Source organism: Parasteatoda tepidariorum, chromosome 2, assembly GCF_043381705.1.
Source record: "Parasteatoda tepidariorum isolate YZ-2023 chromosome 2, CAS_Ptep_4.0, whole genome shotgun sequence".
NCBI lineage: Eukaryota > Metazoa > Arthropoda > Arachnida > Araneae > Theridiidae > Parasteatoda > Parasteatoda tepidariorum.
Window position 1 is genome coordinate 5,581,002 of NC_092205.1, and position 19,805 is coordinate 5,600,806.

General features: G+C 28.4%; 1 protein-coding gene across 2 annotated transcripts in view; it reads right to left on the reverse strand.

Moving 5' to 3' along the window:
- Window positions 1–10,342: 10,342 nt before the first annotated feature.
- Window positions 10,343–19,805, reverse strand: part of LOC107442216 (cytoplasmic polyadenylation element-binding protein 2) — an 80,164-nt gene continuing 70,701 nt past the window's right edge. For both annotated transcript variants that reach the window (XM_016055714.3, XM_016055713.3), the window contains 5 exons: window positions 18,107–18,196; window positions 15,036–15,154; window positions 14,817–14,931; window positions 13,492–13,673; window positions 10,343–11,116 (listed from right to left, as the gene is read on the reverse strand). In XM_016055714.3, the coding sequence (XP_015911200.1) occupies window positions 10,889–11,116; window positions 13,492–13,673; window positions 14,817–14,931; window positions 15,036–15,154; window positions 18,107–18,196 (734 nt within the window). In that variant the 3' untranslated portion in view covers window positions 10,343–10,888. The remainder of the gene's footprint in view (window positions 11,117–13,491; window positions 13,674–14,816; window positions 14,932–15,035; window positions 15,155–18,106; window positions 18,197–19,805) is intronic.

Sequence of the window (19,805 nt, forward strand, 5' to 3'; positions counted from 1 at the left end):
TATTGGGATCATATCTCCCAGATTGCGGCTACCCTTTACATTTTGGAGGTCAGAAATCCGAATCCGTTGGAAAAAAAAATATGTTTATTCAGAGAAAGTACGTTTTCGTGTTTGATTTCGTAACTCAAAATATAGTCGGCACTAATTAATTAGCATATTTGAGCTCATCCCCTCGAACCATTAAGAAGAGTCCTACAACGTGAAGATCCGATCATTAGATTAAAAGTTATTCAGGAGGGTCCGTTTTTTTTTCTATGCACACCGTATAATGTTGTATTCGTCCGTAATACTTTATTTTTGTGTTGTTAAATCTACAATGCTTCATAACTGGGCGCAGTCGTTTAAAGCGTCGCTCACATCTTTGGTTGGAAAGCGAGGGTTATGAGATGAGTTCGATCTTGGTCACCGACAAAACAACAGGCGTGTATACGCAGCAAGGTGCATGTTGAACCAGTCATGGTTGAACATCCTCTCGTCTCGTTTTTATTTTGCGCTTTATATTAAATTAATAATTTCTATACTTCTCATAATAAATATAACTAATTAGTATAAAAAATAAAATACAACTACAAAGGATTTGATTGATTGATTTGTTCATTTACGTCGCACTAGAGCTGCACAATGGGCTATTGGCGACGGCCTTGGAAACATCCCTGAGGATGATCCGAAGACATGCCATCACAATTTTGATCCTCTGCGGAGGGGATGGCACCCCCGCTTCGGTAGCCCGACGACCTGCACGTGAAGTCGAGCACTTTACGGTAGAACAGCTAAACGAGGATCAATACCGCACACCCTCAGTCTCTACGCAAACTGATCCAAGTGGTTACCCACCCGCACACTGACCGCAGCCAGTGATGCTTGATTTCGGTGATCTGCTGGGAACCATGTCTTAACGATCAGTTCACTGCGGGACTGAATTACAAAGGAAGAAAAAAATTCAATGCTCCCTACCCCTCAACAGGTTCAAATCATACAACTGTTTTTCATTTGACTCTTGACTGCTATACTGTGGCAATTATCAACACTATCACAATGCATTCAAGGAAAAAAAGATATCTTATAGATATTAGAACTGTGAATGATGACATTTTTCAATATTTGAAAAAACGGCTGCATGTTTAAAAAGTGACCATTATTAATAAACGTACAGCTGACCACTGGCCGTTAGCAAAATTTACTACTTTCGCCCTGTACCAATTTATGAGAATATGATGGAGAAAAAAAGTTTTTTTTGTAAATATTTAAACACAAATATTTTCAAGATTTTTTTTTCTTTAAAATTATATGTATAAACAATATCCAAAAAATTTTAAAACGGAGGAATAATTTTTGAATCAATTATTGAGAAACAATAGCCGAGAAGAAAAAATTTGTGGTACAAAATTTTTAATTAAGGATGAAAAAACTTTCATTTGTAAGTCAGAATTTCAGGTTACAAATATACATTTGTTTATTATGAATATTTTGTGATATCCATCATAATGCTAAGGGCCTTTTTATTATTATTTCTTTACCCCTTATTTTATTATTATTTCTTCATCAATAATCAAGAATGTAACTAACAATTGTTTCACAACAACGATTTTATCTTCATTTGTTTTTTATAATTAGTATTTTTTGTAGCCAGAAATGAAATATTAGTTAAAACTTAAGGTCTTTAAATTATATTGTCGAAAGAATTTTTGTTGTTCCATTTACTTGGAAAAAAAAGTACAAAATAAACAAAACAAGATTTGAATGTCAAAATTTTAATACATATAAAAAAGAAAATAATGTTCAAGTGTCAAGTATTTTGATTTATAAAATCCAAAATATGATCTAGCTCACTAAATAATTAGTTAAATGTATGATACTATTTCTCAAAAAGAAGAAAAGATTGTTGGAGATTTTGCTGTGCTTTTATTAGAACTACCAGAAATAACCTGATACACAAAGATGATGAAAAGACATATAGTCGAGTGATATTTAAATATTAATAATATAAATATGAAAAATCTTCAAACTAATAAGCCTTCAAATAGGCAAAACACATTATGTACCAAAATTTGAAATAAATAATACAAAAACTGTACTATACATTTTAAAAAGGAACAAAAAAATATTATTTATTCAGGTCTTGATAAAAAATAAAAAAACAGCAACAAATGTGGTTTTACAATTGCACAACAACATAAATTTACTCAAAAACTAACTTTCCCACAGTCTAAAGACAATTGTGATTGGTTAAGGGATCTAGTCGTAACAAAGGCAATATTTTCTTCAATTTTATCAATAAAGACACTTTTGTATACATTAAACTTGTCTAAAAAATAATTAAAAATTCTCTGAAAAAAATAAAAAAATAGTCATACAAAATTAATGCTATTCTTTTTCCAATCTTAAAAAGTGTCGGTTTGTGTTGTGTTTCGTTAATACTTTTACAAAAAATATATAAATCACTCAAAATAAATTAATTTTTTTTTTGAACTTGTACACTGATATTTACATATGAAAACTAATAACTATTTTAACTATCACAACAGTAATTTAAATAAATGATTGACAATGTGCTTTTACAAAAGAAAACTTTAAAAATGTTTTCTTAATCAACACAATTTTCAATTTTATTTAAGAAATTACACTATTACTAACGCAATTTTTTTTTTTCCTTCCATTTTTGGACGTTTCAAAATTTTATGATTATCTTCTGTGAGCATAAATATGAATTGAACAAGAAGCAATGCATATAAAACATGTTTTGTACTCATTAATATGTAATTTCTTCTATGAATAGACCCAAGCCGAAATCTATCCTATATAGTACACTCAAATATTATCCTCTTTTTCATACAAAAACTAATGCAGCTATCTTACTTAAGTTTACCATTTTTAAAGAGTGACTGTGGTCGTTGTAAGTCATCTAATAAATAATTCATTCATATAAATAAATAAAAAACAGTATACGTGATACATGTATCAATACACCAGCTCAAAAAGTTACCACTTAAATATTAAGTAAGGAGACTAGAAATATAATAGACAACATTAAAAAATAAATATCTTAAAATCGTTTAATGTATTTATAACAGTTTAAACTCAACAAATCAAAATAAAAATCGTTTATAACAAAAAAATTAATAAAATAAAGTTGATGAGGATATGTAATGAGTAACAGTGAAATTACTATTTCTATTAACTAGAGGATGAAATAACTCGTAAATATAGTTCTATATCTTGAGTATTATATATATATATATATAAGGTATCAAATGAAGACACTATTTTTAATAAAGGTGCTTTAAACAATAGGATAAATATTTAAAATTAAAAAAATAAATTTAACGTTTATAAAATGAAAATAAAACTAATGATTTTAAAATCCCTTAAAAAAAACTATTTAACTGTAATTTGCTAAGACTGAAAAGTAATTCTATAATAATACTAAACATAACTGAATCATAATCTACTTATAGGGTGAATATCTACTTGTATAATTCATAAATAAAGTTAATATTATAGTATTGTAACTATTTTAACACCAAATTTCTTCGTTTTTTTTTTCTCACCTTGAAATTAATTTATGATAATCGAATGAATCATACTTAATCTAACCGAAATATTTCTAACAATATTATAAAAATTTCTAATTCATTAATATAATGAAATAAAAGTTATAGAAAAAAGGAAACAGTTTTGCAGACTTTTTAAATTTTTTAAGTTGAAATTAAATAATAAATTGAATAATTTATTTAACAGAACTATTAAAACAATAAAGGGAATAGATTTAACTTGTAAACATAATAAAGTAAATGCTTAGTTATAAGAAACTATTTTGTTGACTTTTTTTTTATTTTGAAATTAATTTTAGATTTAATTATATTTTAAGTCTTAAAGCAATTCTGGTAAGTAAGTCTCGTCACAGATACTGGTTCGATGTTTATTTCAGGTTTCTTTCCTAAATATTTCTACTTATTTTACTTTGTTTGGCACCATCCTTTACGTGTTATTTTGTTAACTTTTTAAACGCTGCAATATTGAAAAAAACATATTGATATAAATATACAAGAAGAATGAGAATTATCCAATTAGCTTTGAGATGCGAAAACACCTAAAAAATTAGATAGCTTAATTATGTGGCTTACATATAATAGCAACAACCCATTAAGTGCTATTTATATACAGGACTCAAAATCGACAATGGATTAATGGACCAGGACTAGGAAACAATCACTGATAATCGGGTGTAAAGATATGGCACCCTTTTTTGTGCCTTGCAATTATATGCTTAATCATAACTATGAAAATTACGCATTTTCTATAATCATCTAATTTCACATAAACTTTCTTTTTACTCTAAATATTTAACATAATGAACTAATTATGGTAAATGTGTAGCATTTAACCCAATTACTAAACCGTATTAAGTAAATTTCAAGTTACATAAAGCTTCTATTACATTATTTAATAAGTTTATTTAGTTTAAGTATCTTTCAAATCACTTAGACCAGTAAAAATGTTTAGTCTAGTGAAACTTTTTAGTTATTCTTAATTTCTACTTCTTTTTTTATGTGTTTTCATTTTTACTTCATACTTATCCATTCCTGATGCATTTTTATAAGGTATTACTGTGCTATACACAAGAAACTCAATTCAGTAATTTTTTAGTAGATGTTGGTTAGATAATTCCCATTTGCTAGTATATTAGAGAAAATATATATAAATAAACATTGTGAGATAACTCATTAATAACTTAATTTTTCTTAACGAGATTATGTAACTTATTACATGAAGGACTAGGTGATGTAGGAAAAAAAAATTATCGATATTTGCATCACAAATAAAAATTAGAAAATTATCACAGCTAATATCAAAGCAACCATCTCGGTGGGTTTTCCACAGACGGGAATAAAAAATATTTTTTATTGCCTTAGTTACGACCGTCACAGTTTTTTAGTTTGAACCACTTTTGTCAACACCGAATATTCTACAGAAAACTATAGTCCTAAGCCATTAAACAACATAAAACATTTCTGAAAAAAGAACAGCATCAAAGGGATGCAGATAAATAATTTTTTAAACACTTAAAAACAGCATTTTTTTTCTTGAAGATCTGGGAAAAAACATTTCGAAAACGTTTCCCCGGAAATTCGTTTTTTTTCCTACAAAAAATAATACTGGTAAAAATCCTTTTAGTATTAAAAAACTATAGATATGGCAGTTATAAATAAGTTATTAAAATTAAAAACTAACTCCAACTTTTTACAAACATCAAACAAAATATGTCAAGAGGAACCAGCTAATCATTTTTTTTTTTTATCTTTTAATATCTTTCATGACTTCCTCTTGGTAAATCTTCCAAAATGAGTATGAATACAAAAATTACAAAGGAACACAGTGAGATGTAAGGACATTTCATGTCTTTCTCCCCTATCTCTCTCAAAAAACATTGTTTTTAATTATTATTTACAACCGTAACCGGGTTGTATACACACCTTCTTCCGACCAGCTTTCTCATTTTACCACCTAAGAGGTCCGCATAGCATCACTCCTAGTAAGCCACATAGCCTTGGCTTTTAGTTTTTACCGAACACTCTTTTTGGAACTTTCAAAGGGAAGTCAAGCACAAAAGCAATGTTCATAAAATATCAATCTGCCAATTGAGGTGCTTCGGTGAAAACAGGAAGGCATAGGCTATAGGAAAAAACAGGCATAGCACCATTCACAAAAATAAGAAATTCTGTTAAATATAGAGAAGGTGCTTCAAACTGGCTTTTTTTTTCTTCATTCTATACACACACACATATGCTTAGAGAAAAAACACTACACAGTCAGAAAAATACAAAATGTGAAACATTATAAAACTTGAGAAAATGTAACATTAATTTACAAAGGTATATTAAAAGATATATTAATTATACTGGTGTATTACAGTCTAATATAATAAAACGTTTTTTTTTCTTAAAAAGCTCTCACTCATTTTTTTTTTTTTAAATTCCTTGAACTTTCCACTGGATTAAAAACATAAGAGTAATAAAAAAATCCGTTAAAAAAATTTAGTCATGGCTAAAAAAATAACAAATGCACACACATCAAAACATCCACTAAATCATATAAACATACTAGCATTAAAGTACAGGTCCTTTACACATTGAACACTCTACATAGAACCTGTAAGCATTTATACATTCTCGCATAAGGAAAAAATAAGGGGAAAATAAAGCTTCTTTATTTCGGCATAAAGAAATTTAAATAAACTCATCTAACATTGCAGCGTTTAAAGCTATCAGTACAGTATAACTGATTGAGAACAGTCAGTACAGTATGACTGATTGAGAGCAGTCAGTACAGCATGAGGGTCATCTGTCAATGACATGTGTGGGAGAAATAAAACCTGTTAATTTGTTGATCTGAATCTTTCTATATATGATCTAAAACAAAGACCGTTTTGACAAAAAAATAAGTTCTCTGAGTCAGTGGGTCTTTTTGTTATTGCACATTGACATTTCCCCAGCATATAAATATACTTTGTACATCATAAAGGCAAAAATAGAATAAAAAATAACTCTGCATTAATAAGAGAGACATCTACGTACAATCAACTATATAAATAGGTTAATATCACTTCAATGAGCCATAATAAATAGATTTTTTTTTCTTCACATTTTTACATCAAAAATAATTTCAACAACACATAAGTATAGATGTTTCCTATATAATATTTCAATAAATAAACACACACATATGTATACACCGTATCTGAAAATATACATATCTTTATACCACTTAAAAAAGTCAATTGTTTTAGTAAAACATGTGATTGACAGAGGACCCGTGACGTCAGAGAAAGTCCAAATAATTATTAACACGAATTTTTGAGAGTGTTCACGTATTTTCAAACGTGTGATATGATTAATTTCATTTCCCCTCTCGCACTGTACCATTGCTGCAAAAAAGATGATCAAAAATAATTCTGAGTGCAATACAATAAAAGTTCCTTTCAAATAGATGGATTTAAAACTTGTAATTATTATAACCTCATATTTTAGTAGCTTAAAATTTAGAAGAATAAATTTTCTATGCGAAGTCTAGAAAATTGGAATTTCACCTATGAAAAAATTTTCTGAGCAATTGGTAGTATATGTTTTACCGATAGTTAAAATATGTACTTATATCTCAAATATATCATACAGTGGTTACTTTGGAAGAGTAAAAGCAGATCTATTTTGTTTAAAACTAATTGTATTTATTTTTTTTTGCTAGCCATCTATAAATTTAAAATTATTTTTACACTAAATTTCTTAAAGCACACTCACACGCTGAAAGCAAAAAGGGTGTTTTGCTTTCATTTAAGAGTTCCACTATCTATAAAATATTATCTAAACTGTTAAAGAATGCTAGCTAGAACTAGATTGATATAAATTCCAAAAGACTTTTTAAAGACAAGTACTAAAAAGTTTTTGTTAATAGTATATAAATCTAAATATCTAAAAAAGTACTTCGAAATAAAATATATAAGAGAATATCTATTTCAAAAAGCATATTTTGTTGCTCTACTCTATGATTAGAAAAGATATTTTTATGGAGAAAAACCTATAGTAGTAATATATTGATAAGAATATTAATAAAAATTACTGGTTTAACTATTAAGACAAAATATTTGTTAAAGAGCAATTTATTAAGAAATTAAATTTTTATTTTTTAGTTTTATAAATAATTTAACTATAATTTGAGAGAATATATTATATATATATTTCAAGCATATAATTATGTACAATTCTTTTCTTAAAAATAATAAATTCTAGTATCTTAAAGAAGACTAGAAAATCCACATTAATTTTAAAATTTTGACTTTTTTTTTTAATTCTCCACAGTTTGGTTTTCCTTAAACATCTTAACATCAATAGAATTAAAAAATATTATATGTGACAAGCGTCTTTTTTTATTTTATTTTTTTTGACTAGAAATTCACTCACGCAAAACGTCGCCTCCGATCTGATTGTCCCTAACCCTTTATAAAAACCGATGAGGAATAACATGGACACAATTTTTTTTTCTTTAGTTCATAATATGTACAGCAAAGATCATATGAAAAATACACTATGAATTTTAAACTTGTGCTATATAAAAGAAAAAAAATTCGCGTTTTGTTTTTTTATATATCCAAGCAGAACATATACAATATGAAAAAAATAAAGTGTTTCTATAATATATCTATATATTAAATAAGAGGATCTGTTAATATATTAAGACATGTTTTAAATATTCATGAACTATAAAGCTACACATCACAAATCACAGAAGAACACTGAATTGCACAACAAGGTACACAAGTTAGTCATGTAAAACAGCTAACAGCGACTGAAAGGTTTTGGCATATTGCTAGGAAAATATCGAAGTACACTGATTTCAATTAATGAAAAAATAAATAAAAGGGTCTTTGGAATTTTCATATCAAGCCAATGTCCTGACTTCAAAGGTATGCACTTATGTCCAGAGCTATGGAGTCGGTTGTTGAAATCTTAGAATCTGATTCCAGGCTTTTGTGAAAGTCCGACTTAAACTAGATTTAAAACTTCAACTAAATCTTAGGAAAGTAGTAAAATTATTATTTAGTAAATAATAATTTCAAGTAAAATATTTTTATTTTTATGTTCAATTAGAATAAGGTATTTAATTTAAGATTAAAATTTCCATTATAACTACAGCTCAGATTTCGATGACCTAAAAAATGCTCTTAAAATAAGAGAAAATTCTTGTAATTAATAAATTTTGTTCAGAATCCTAATATAATATAATAATAATATATTCTAATATAACAATCATCATTGCAGTTTTTGGGCAATGAAGATTTATCAAATATATAAGATGACCAGTGTGTGTGACAAAAAGCTAATAAAATTTAGAATTATTTGGTTTTTCAAAGTTAACATTTGCAAGCTGTAAAGCCTTAAATGCAAAGCCAGCCAAGGGCTGTAGAGCAGGTAAAAGAGAAGAAGAATGCATTAAATAGTATGACTTAGTTAAAATGTGTGGGGAAGTTGTAAGATTGAGTGATACATAATTGTAAGTTGATTGAGTTGCAAGGCTGATTACTTCTTCAATAAGAATAAATGTACCTATAAATCTAAAAAAAATAATACTTCGTATAAAAAAAATCTTAAAATTTTTAAAAAAAGACCTAATTGAACAAAAGAGTTTAAAAATTTAAAATAAAGAATCAAATGCCATTCAAATTCGGGCCTTAATTATAACATAAGATTTGAAGAAATAAATTTTACCAAATCTATTTGTATAATGAGTTCGGATTGCACAAAGCCCATGATAGAAAAAGTGCTAGATATGGACATCTTACATGCACAGTTGGACATATTTAAAATACCTTAATACAAAGAGATTCTTTTTTTCAAATATTCATGAACTAATATTAATTTCTTTAGTGAACAATAAAAAATTTAAAGAATACATTTATTTTATGACAAGCTATAATTTAAATAATTGTCACTATGTTTATTTGAGTAATGCCAAGTTCACAATATTATGAATACTTTCCTAAATAAAATCAAAGACTTCTTTTAATTTATTGGATCAAACTTTCAACTAACCAGAGTCAGAATCAAAAAAATATTTTGAACTCATCAATTCCACAGCTCTGCCTATATCTTCAATAGATATAACAAGTAAAAACTTTTTTTTCTTCTAATTTATATCACACAATTGAGTTTAACAAAATAAAGAGAAAACTTTCCAATTTTTTTTTCTTCACATTGCTATGTACTGTTGGTGCATTTTACTACATACAAAAGACTAGAAAAACTGCATATAATACACACACATATATAAAAAGTGAAAGCTTTCTATAAATATAACAAAATCAAAAATACTATAAAAGTGTTTACATGTAGTTACAACACCATATATTTAATAAAATTCACACTAAGACTTCTAATAACAACAACAATAACTTACAAAAATCCGTGTAATAAATACTGCACTGAAATATAAACGTTTCTTAAAGTCTCATGACGATTTATGTCCAAAGGACATTAAAGTGAATATGGTTCTTTTTTTCTAGTACTGTTATGTATATCAGTACTGACACAAACATCTAAAAATGCATTGTATGCAGTGGAATGCACACATTACAGTTCAGCATAGCAATGTACATAAATATGTATATTTTATATATATAATCTTTGGTAAAGCATATTGCAATTTTTTTTACATTGCCAAATGCATATACAGTGAGAAAATAAATATATTTATAAATAATGACTATATTTTTTTCATATAAAAGATTTGAAAGACTAAGTTTTGCTGCCAACACCCGTATCCCAATTAGAACATATTTAGCTAATTCTGGTTTTTAATTTTTTTTTCTGAACAAACGAAAGGTTTGACATTTTGTTTAGTGTTAAAAAAAAATCTCACAATTCATTTTTAAAAAAAAATTATCATTTCCTACGTAGTGTCCAATAAAACCTACAAGGAGCACAATGGTGCCACTAGAAACCAAATGGCTTAGAAAACCATCTAAAAGGTAAGGCTTTAATTATTGCTCAGATTGGATGAGAAATCTGGATTTTTGAAACTAGTGCTATATTGAGTCTAGCTAGAAAAGAAAAATGATATTCAAATCCGAATTTTCTAAGCCAACTAGTAGGAAAGGAGGGATTGGGTGACAACCTCTTAAAAATGACTTATTCTTAAACACTGGCCAAATATGCTTGAAACACACAGCATTGCTGCAGCATTTTATAGAAATAAATAAATAGTAGTTAACAGCAAACATATGGATGAGGGACTTCCATTTGGGAACAGTCTACAAAGCTGTCAAGATTACTCCTGAAACTAGCTAAAAAACATACAAAAATCATTCAGCTGTTAAAGAAGCAATGCAAGGGTTGAGTTAACACCACCGGAAGGGAACGGCCCTGGGACGGTCAGCACCTTCCTTGACCAGGGGTTTGTGAAACTCGCGACCGGGTCGTGAATGAATGGCTGCCCAACAATGTTCACAGTAATATTGCAAGCAAGTGACATTGGCGCAGAAGAAAGGGGCAAATTTGCCCCCACACCGGGATCCTTGGCATTCATCACACATTTGGTCATCAAGAACATAAGGTTTCACCTCCACCTGCAAATAAAAGAAAAATTTTGTTGTAGCAAGAATGAAAATTCCATTTTTTAAAATCATAACATAGAAAAACGGACTACTTCGAATAACTTTTGATCCGATGATCGGATTTTCGAGTTCAAGGTCTCAATCTTAATGGTTCGAAGAGGTGGCCTAAAATATCCTAATTAATTAGAGTAGAGGATATTTTAAGCAAAGAATTCAGACACAAAATCGTATTTTCTTTAGATAAACATGCGTTTCTCTCAGCTCCAAAATAGAGGGGATAACCGCGATCTGGGAAATAGGATCCCAATAGTTTGGGTCAGAAGAGTGGTCTGAAATTCGGACCCCATAATGTTAATTTTACTTTATGTGTGTTTCGCTATATCTTGTGAACTTTTTAGGCGATTTGAAAACTTTTTGCACTTAATTATAAAATTCATTTATCCAAAGATAATTTTCTGCAAATATGAAGGAGTATATTATTATATTTCTAAATCGATTAATAAATAAAATTAAAGACCTAAAGTGGATAAGAGTAATGTTACACTGCTATATTATATTGTTCTATTAGTTGTATATAAAATAAATCGTTGGTTGTAACACATATATTTTAATTATACCCATTTAGTTTTATGTGTAAATACATTAAGTGCTTTAAAAATGTATTAAATACGTAGTTAGTGTTTATCAATATTGAGGAAAGACTTGTTCTGTCCAAAGAAACTAGCAATATTTCTTTCCTCTGATCTAAAAAATTTTTTTCTCCGTCAAACTAGTTTACAATTACAGTAGAGTCCCGATAATTCGAGCCCCGATTATCTGAGTTTCCGCTTTAACCGAGCTATCAAATATTTTAAGGATTTTTTTGTTCTAGTTTATTCTTTATTTTTAAAAGTACCGCTGAAAAACAAATCTGAATTTTATCTTCCAAACACTCAGGAAGATGAAATCCAACAACTTGATCCGATGAAATTATCGTTAATATCATCAATAATGAAAATGAATCTAGCGAAGATGATGAAGACAGCGATGATTAAAATCAACATATAAAAATCTCTCATACAGATGAACTAAGAGCTATCGAAAATGCTATTGAATATATAGAACAACAAAAACGGATTGACACCAGTCTTCCTGTTATCCCTCAAGAATGGTGAAACATTGCTGACTGAAGAAAAGCACCAAAGTTATGTAAAACAAAAAAAGATTAAGGACTTTTTTTAAATAAAAACTATTTAATTCTAGTAAAGTATGCTTTTTATATGTTTTTAAGTAAGCTTTTTCATTTTAATATGAACTGTATGAATAATGTTGTATATGTGTCTCGTATAAATGTTGTATTTGTTAAATATATTACATTTATACCTACTCTTTTTCCTTCCTTTTTGTACTCTTCGTTTTAACCGAGTTTTTCAGCTATTCGAGTTAGTCGCGGTCCACATTACCTCGGATAATCGAGACTCTACTGTAATTTTAACTGAAAAATTGCCTCACTGTTTTTAAAATTTTAGGATGTTTATCTTGAACAAAAATAAGCTTGATTCAGTGATTTGTTTGTAATAATTCAATAACAATTTATGAAACATTTCATTTAGAAACATCCACTATTTTAGCTATTATTGTTTTTAAATAACATTAATACTGTTAGTATGTTTTATCAGAAAATTTGGCTGATAAATACAAAAAAATAATTTTAAAAAAATGGATTTAAATCAAATAAAATTGATTATTTTAATGAATTTTTTTTAAATTTTTCTTTTTTAAACAAATCATGAATTTTGATACCACTGGTATTTACTGGTATTAGGAAATCAGTTGAGAAAATGTTTATCAATCTATATAATAAATTAGTTTTATGACATAAATGAAATGTCTACTTTGCTAAAAGTATAAAAATTAACAGCTGAAACATCCTGGCTAGAAAGAGAACAGAATGAAGAAGGATTCTAAAGAAAGACTTTTGAGTCAATAAAAAATTGGACAATTCAAGTGCATAAAAAGAAAAGTTCATAGTTTATAGATCAAAAAACGCTGTTAAGAAAGTAAAATTATGTAATAAGTTTATTGAAAGAAACGTTGTTCATTTACAATAAGAGAAAATTATTTAGTGTTAGTTTATCGATCCATCTGTATATCATATAGATCCTGGCTGATTTATTTTTCTTCAAATTAATGGCACTTACTAAGCCCGTTGAATTATGAGACCACATATATATTTCAATGCATTTAAATATGTAGGAAATTTATTATAAATCATATTTGCCTTATTTTTAATGCATTAATCTTTACTAAATGTAGATTAAGTATTAAAATGATATACTTTGAATTTGATATATATAAACCTCTAATTTTTGTAAATAACAAATGACCCAAAAAGAACAGCAAATTACCCTTTTTTCAATATCTCCATGTTGCAGCTGAACGAATCTTGCACTAATTGCAGCAATGTAACTTTGTTGATTTGAAAAAGCTACACGTCCAGCTCCCTTGGGGTACTTCAATTCAGGGTCAGTATCAATGCCTGCATAACACACACCTCCGTAAAGACGATCCATTATCATTGCCAGTTCAACTGAAATACATTACCATTCATCGAACAGTTAGCAATCAAGAATAAATTATAACCGAAATAAATACAAATTAGAACAAATTAACTACATCAAATAAAATTGCTATTTTTCCTTAAAAAACTGATAAATTTTTTAGATCAATGAGCCAGGGAGCCATAGAAATAAAACTATATAGTCCTTATTTTTTATTACCAAAAAATAAATAAATAAATAAAGTCATTTAATGATAAAACAAGACAGAATACACAAGAAAAATTGTTTCTATATATTCTATATATTTTTCTCTCCAAGAGTTAAGCCCCGAGGTAAAATTGTACAGAAATTTTTCTTTTATGCATTATTTTCCCATTTAACAACATAGAGAAACCGGTTTTTTGATGCAGGAAAGTCTGCACCTATAAGCTGAGAAAAAGCCAGATCTAACACTCAGAGGTTTAGGCATTACTTTCTATGATCTTCAGAACTGTCATACTCTTTGCATGCATTTCTATGTTCTTGTTTGCAATTGCAGAATCAATTTGTCAAATCTTTTTAAATGATACATTATTAGGTAAGTAACAATTATATAATATTAATATTTTCAAACCAGAAAATTTAAGCTTTAAGTGGACAAGCAAGTTTCAAACAGGTTGTTTAAGTACATTTTTATTGCCGATTTTCAAACTACATACTTTTATTTTCTATTTTATAACCCTCGTTGAACAGTCGATCCAATTTTTGGGTTTACAGCTACTAATGTTCAACTCCGTAGCCTTGTAATTTTGAACCCAATCCAGAAGATAAGGGAACTCCTGGATCAATTATTGGGAGAAATTTGCCTTCGTGGAGGATTTTTTGATGGAACTTACCATTTGCGTTGCATGGAGTGGAAGACCACGAGAACCTCTCATGGTCAGCCTGACGGTAAGGGGACTCTGACCCGTGATTCGTCTACCACTGAAGATATTTCATGTCAGCACTGTGGTCGGTCCAAGCCAGATGTGGAATTCGTATCGACCAGCCGTCGCTGGGATCGAACCCCGGTTCATCTCATTGGAAGGCGAATGCTCTATCCCCATAGCCACCGCGGCTCGAACTACATACTTGTTTGAGTAATATTATTATGGACCATTATTAAAATTTGACACTATATAAAAATACCTCACCTGCTTTTAATGGTCGTGGTACACCGCCAACAAATACAGTTTTTCGGGGGTCAAGAGGCATGGAAGCATCCAGGACAAAGTCAGCATCACTTAGACGCCATGGTCGTATTTGAACCTGTTAATTTAAAAAAAAAACTTCTGTTAGTAATTGCAAATCAATTATAAGTCACATTTTTTTCCTTTTTAAATATTTACTAATACTTTAAGAAGTAAGCATACAGGTTTGTCTTTAATAGTAGGACTTGACACACATAAATACAGCTTGTCATCTTCTTGGATGCAAGCGTCAATCAAAGCTTGTACTGAAGCTTCATCTTGAAACAGCAGAAAAGCATATCCTAAAATAAAAGAATAAACTGTATTAGAAAAAAAATTGAAGCATTAAGAATTTTATGAACTATTTTTAAGAGCAAGTTTTTTCAACAAATATTTAAGACTTTTATTCCTTGATAACCGTTTGGCGTAGATGGAACACCAATGACTCTCTTAAAAAAAATTTTCTGGCGCTCTAATTACAAGTAAAAATTCATACAGGTATTTTTTAATTATTAAAAACTGTCAAATTGTCGAACGAAATAGGCTATAGGTGACGTCGAGCAGAACTCTCTACCTATGGCAACACTTTACATGCCTTCACCATTAGCATGGGGAGAGCCATAGGAGAAGTAATTGTGACAATTAAATACGAAAAATATTAAGAAGGGGGGAAATATCGTAGAACATTTCTATACAACTGAAAAGAGGAGGAGAGGGAAGGGCCAAAGGCATGGAACCGGTCTTTTCCCCCTTATCGTAGATGGCGTATTCGAGCGTTTGCGATCGCAAATAGTTACTCAAAAAATCTGTTAGATTATCAGAATTATATTTGTACTTAAATATTAAATTAAAAACAAAAGTAGTTTGAAAAAATTTTCATTTAGATTAAAAAATTATCAATCATGAACTGATCAACTGATTTTGTAAATTAAAGAAATTTCAATAATGAACTATTGTCTCTCTTACGTTTAAATATCTACTGATAAGTGCAAATTTGAAAAATTATTGTTTGGGAGTTAGCCATCCAGACCATACTTGCTGAAGGACATATGTGTCCTATCTGCACCAATTTATTCCTATTTTGAAGCCATAAATTATTAAAATTCCAAAAATAATATTTTTCACTTATTTTGACCAAAATTAACACAAAATAATGAAAGAAATAAGAAAATTCTGCATCAAAGTTGTGATTATTTAAATTAAATATTTTGCATACAGGACTAAAAGAGCAACTTAATATAAGTAGATAAAAGTAGAAATATATACAACAATTATAACTAAAACTTTTAAATAATAGGTCAAAGCACTGTAATAGTATAGAGAATTTATTATACATGTTTAACCCACTAATGCCTGGTCACAAAAAGTTGTAGAACACATTTGAAGAGATGCCAACTTTCTCTGTTTAGTGGAAATTATTTTTCCAGTGGTAATAAAATAAGTTTTAATGCTTGATTTTAAATATTATAAATGTAAAAAGAATTTTAAAAAGTGATTTCTCACACTATTATGCACGAATAATTTAGACATAATATAAAATTACCTTAATTCCAATGAACTTTCAAAGGGTTTTCAACATAATACAGAACTTTGAAAGTATTAGCATTTAATATTATACCACTTCAAAAATTATTTTGCCAAAAGCAGAACAACTGGCATCCCTTTATTTGTTTATACTAAGTGGATATTCCTTTCTGTTATGAATCATTTACATACTACAATATAAATATTCATATTATAATGAAGATTGGATATTCATTGGGCTTTGCATGAGTGAAGCACAAACAATGGAACAAAAATGTACAAGACTGTCCATCATTTGTGTCATTATTTGTGCTTAATTCACATTGTATAGCTTTTCACAAATATTTATATTATTAAAAAATTATGGTAAATACATCTATATTGTTTCTTAAGAGTATATCCTAATAAGGAAACCCTTGTGCTGCATGAATTTATCTCATTTAATGATTATGTTAAGAATAAAATAATTCATAACTTTTGAGGTGTTTTTTTTAATGCTGAAAATATTATTAAATGATTATTTTAAACTAGAGCTGAAATATGCAGTTCCGATATTATTTAACTATACATTGTATTAACAAATACAGTCGACGCTCAATATAACGATCTTCGTGGTCTGGGCAAAAGCAGAAGTTATAATGTGAGGTCCTTGTATAGCGAAAACGTAAAAATTTCGTAAATATTAACACTTAGTTAAAAAAAAAAAATACTTGATCAATTTTAACAGATCTAGACTTTATTTTTATATGAATTTGGTAATCAACATCAAATTTGGTAATAATACAACTTTTTTTTCTATATTAATATAATACCCTATTATACACTATATTAATATAATACCCAATATTAATAGTACCCCATAAAACGATTCTTCATCCATGAAAAATGCTTAAAAAAATAATATGCTGGTTCGGCGATCCCACTTTTGATCATACGTCTAGAAGCCTGCGAAGACTCCGTTTTAACGCACAAATAAAGCATACAAACAACCTGATATTTTACAAAAATACTATATTCAAGCAAGTGAATAATATTTTCAAACAAAAAAAAGTATCTTTGATAGATTTATTGTATTGTTTGGCAAGAAAGTTATACAGACCATGAAAGACAGTAAATTATGAACACCTAGAACGTAGTATAAGAATTTAGGGGGTCATGATATTTTTTCTTCATTCAAAGAAGATTAAAGGGGTTTTTACATTTATTGTGTGATAAAAACGAAGGAAATAATAGTTTAAATAATTTTTTTCAAACTTTCTCATAGGAATTAAATTAACATTGCGTCAATGGAATAGCAAACTGAAGGTTATAACACAGGTCGTTATTTTTTTTTCCCCTAATGGCAGGCACAGAATTTGAATCTTTGCCTATGAAGATGCCAGAATTGTTGCTCATTTCGCGTTACCCAGTGGGCACCTGTGAATCAAAGTCACGGAGGCGAGCAACATTACCCACGCCACACTGCCACAAACCCGTTTATAGGGTGGGCCACATTCACACATCACACAACAGAGGACAGCACACAGAGAAACATCCATGCCCAGAGCGGGATTCGAACCCGCAGCCAATGGCTTCGCAGTCAGGCAAGCTAACCGCTCGGCCACCTGGCCGGCACACAGGTCGTTATAATGAAAGAGTTGTTGTAATGGGAGTCCTACTAATAAGCGCAGACTGTATAGCAAAGCTAACGATTTAATTTTCAATTTAAGTTGCAATAAAACTAAACATACCTTTTGGGGGGAAATAGGATTTAGATTCAGCTTTGTGTGGCCAATCAACAACCAAAGGCCCAAATCTTCTAAAGCTAGCATTGATTTCATCTATAGAAATTAAAAAATTTTCATCAAACTTTTAAAACACAAATAAAATTATTATGTGACAATGATGAATGTTTTTAAATAATTAACACTAAATCATAAATAAAAATGTAAATTAACAATATCGTTATCATAGGAAAATTCACTTGCTTTCATCTTCTTTTAAAAAGACACATTTTTTTTCTAGAAAATGACTAAAACAATTAGGAAGTTCTTAATTATATTTTAATCGACAAAAATTACTGTTATCCATAATCAGTGATACCACAGGTCTTTTAAAAATATCGGCGTGGTTGAAGAAGGTACATACTTTTCTACCTCTTGGAAAGGAAAAAAAACCATTTAATTAATAAAAATAATTAAAATATTGTTGCTTGTCTTTTTTGAAATTAAAGAAAAAAGGTTTGACTGTTCCAGGAAATTATAATTTAATGTCAAAGGCAACCAGAACAACTAGGAGAAATTTGAAGGATTATGATCTGAAAACTCTGTTCTTGAATTCAAAAAATTATCCTGATGAAATGTATTACAATTGATGAAAAAAAATTTTATTCAAATTTATTTAAAAGAATAATGGGTTTTATGAATTGCCTTAAATTAAAATTTGCTTGAGTTGAAAAAATAAAGGAAACATTTTACTTATGTTAAAGAGTTGTATTCTGTAGAAGGATATATAGATTCCAAACATTTTAATTTTATGAAAAGAACAATTACTTTTTTGTTTTATTTTTACCTTATTCAAAGTGGGGAAGAGTTGACAAAATTATTTCAAGGTGTTAAGGACGCAACCAATTTATTCCGTTTGCTATCCAGGCGAAAATTTTTCCTCACATAGCAAAAATGTTAATAAAATACCAAATTTCTTTTAAGTGTGCATTTAAATAATTTTAGTTTACTTTCGTAAACTATCAACTTATAGGACAGAACAAATTTTGTGCGTTTTCTAAAGCTATAAAGGCGAAACAACTTGTTATAAATTAATATTTCAATTAATTCAATTTCAATTCAAAATGATAATTCTAATTCCATTAATGTTTTCATTCCATGCATTTGAACTGAAAACTTTATGCTTAATTCAGAATATTTAACAAAAAAAAAAAAAAAAAAAAAAAAAAAAAAAAAAAAAAAAAAAAATCAATAAAATAATAAGTTTAAGCAACAAAACCTTCATTTAAGAAAACCTTCACTAAATAAATAAAATAAACATTAATAAAACAGTTGAAAGTGCAAAGTATTTCAATTTTTATTTTATAATTTAAATAATTATTAACACCGCATTAAAGAAAAAAATATAGGAAATAAAAAAAGATTGTCTAATATAGTAACTTTAACAATGTTTCCTGTAAAGTTTTACGCAATTGAACTTAATTTAAAGTAAAATAAGAAGAAAAATTCTACGACATGGAATATTGATAATAATAATAAAAAATTATTTTACACTTCGTTAAAACTTCAAAAAAAATAAACAAACTACAATATTATGAAAGCAATGCAGACATTGGCTTGCAAATAAAGTTTAAAAAAACTGCTGTTGTTTATGATCATTTAAACCTAATAAAACACACTGATGCTAGATTTAAAATTTTTTTTTAATCGGAGCAAGTTTTTCCCT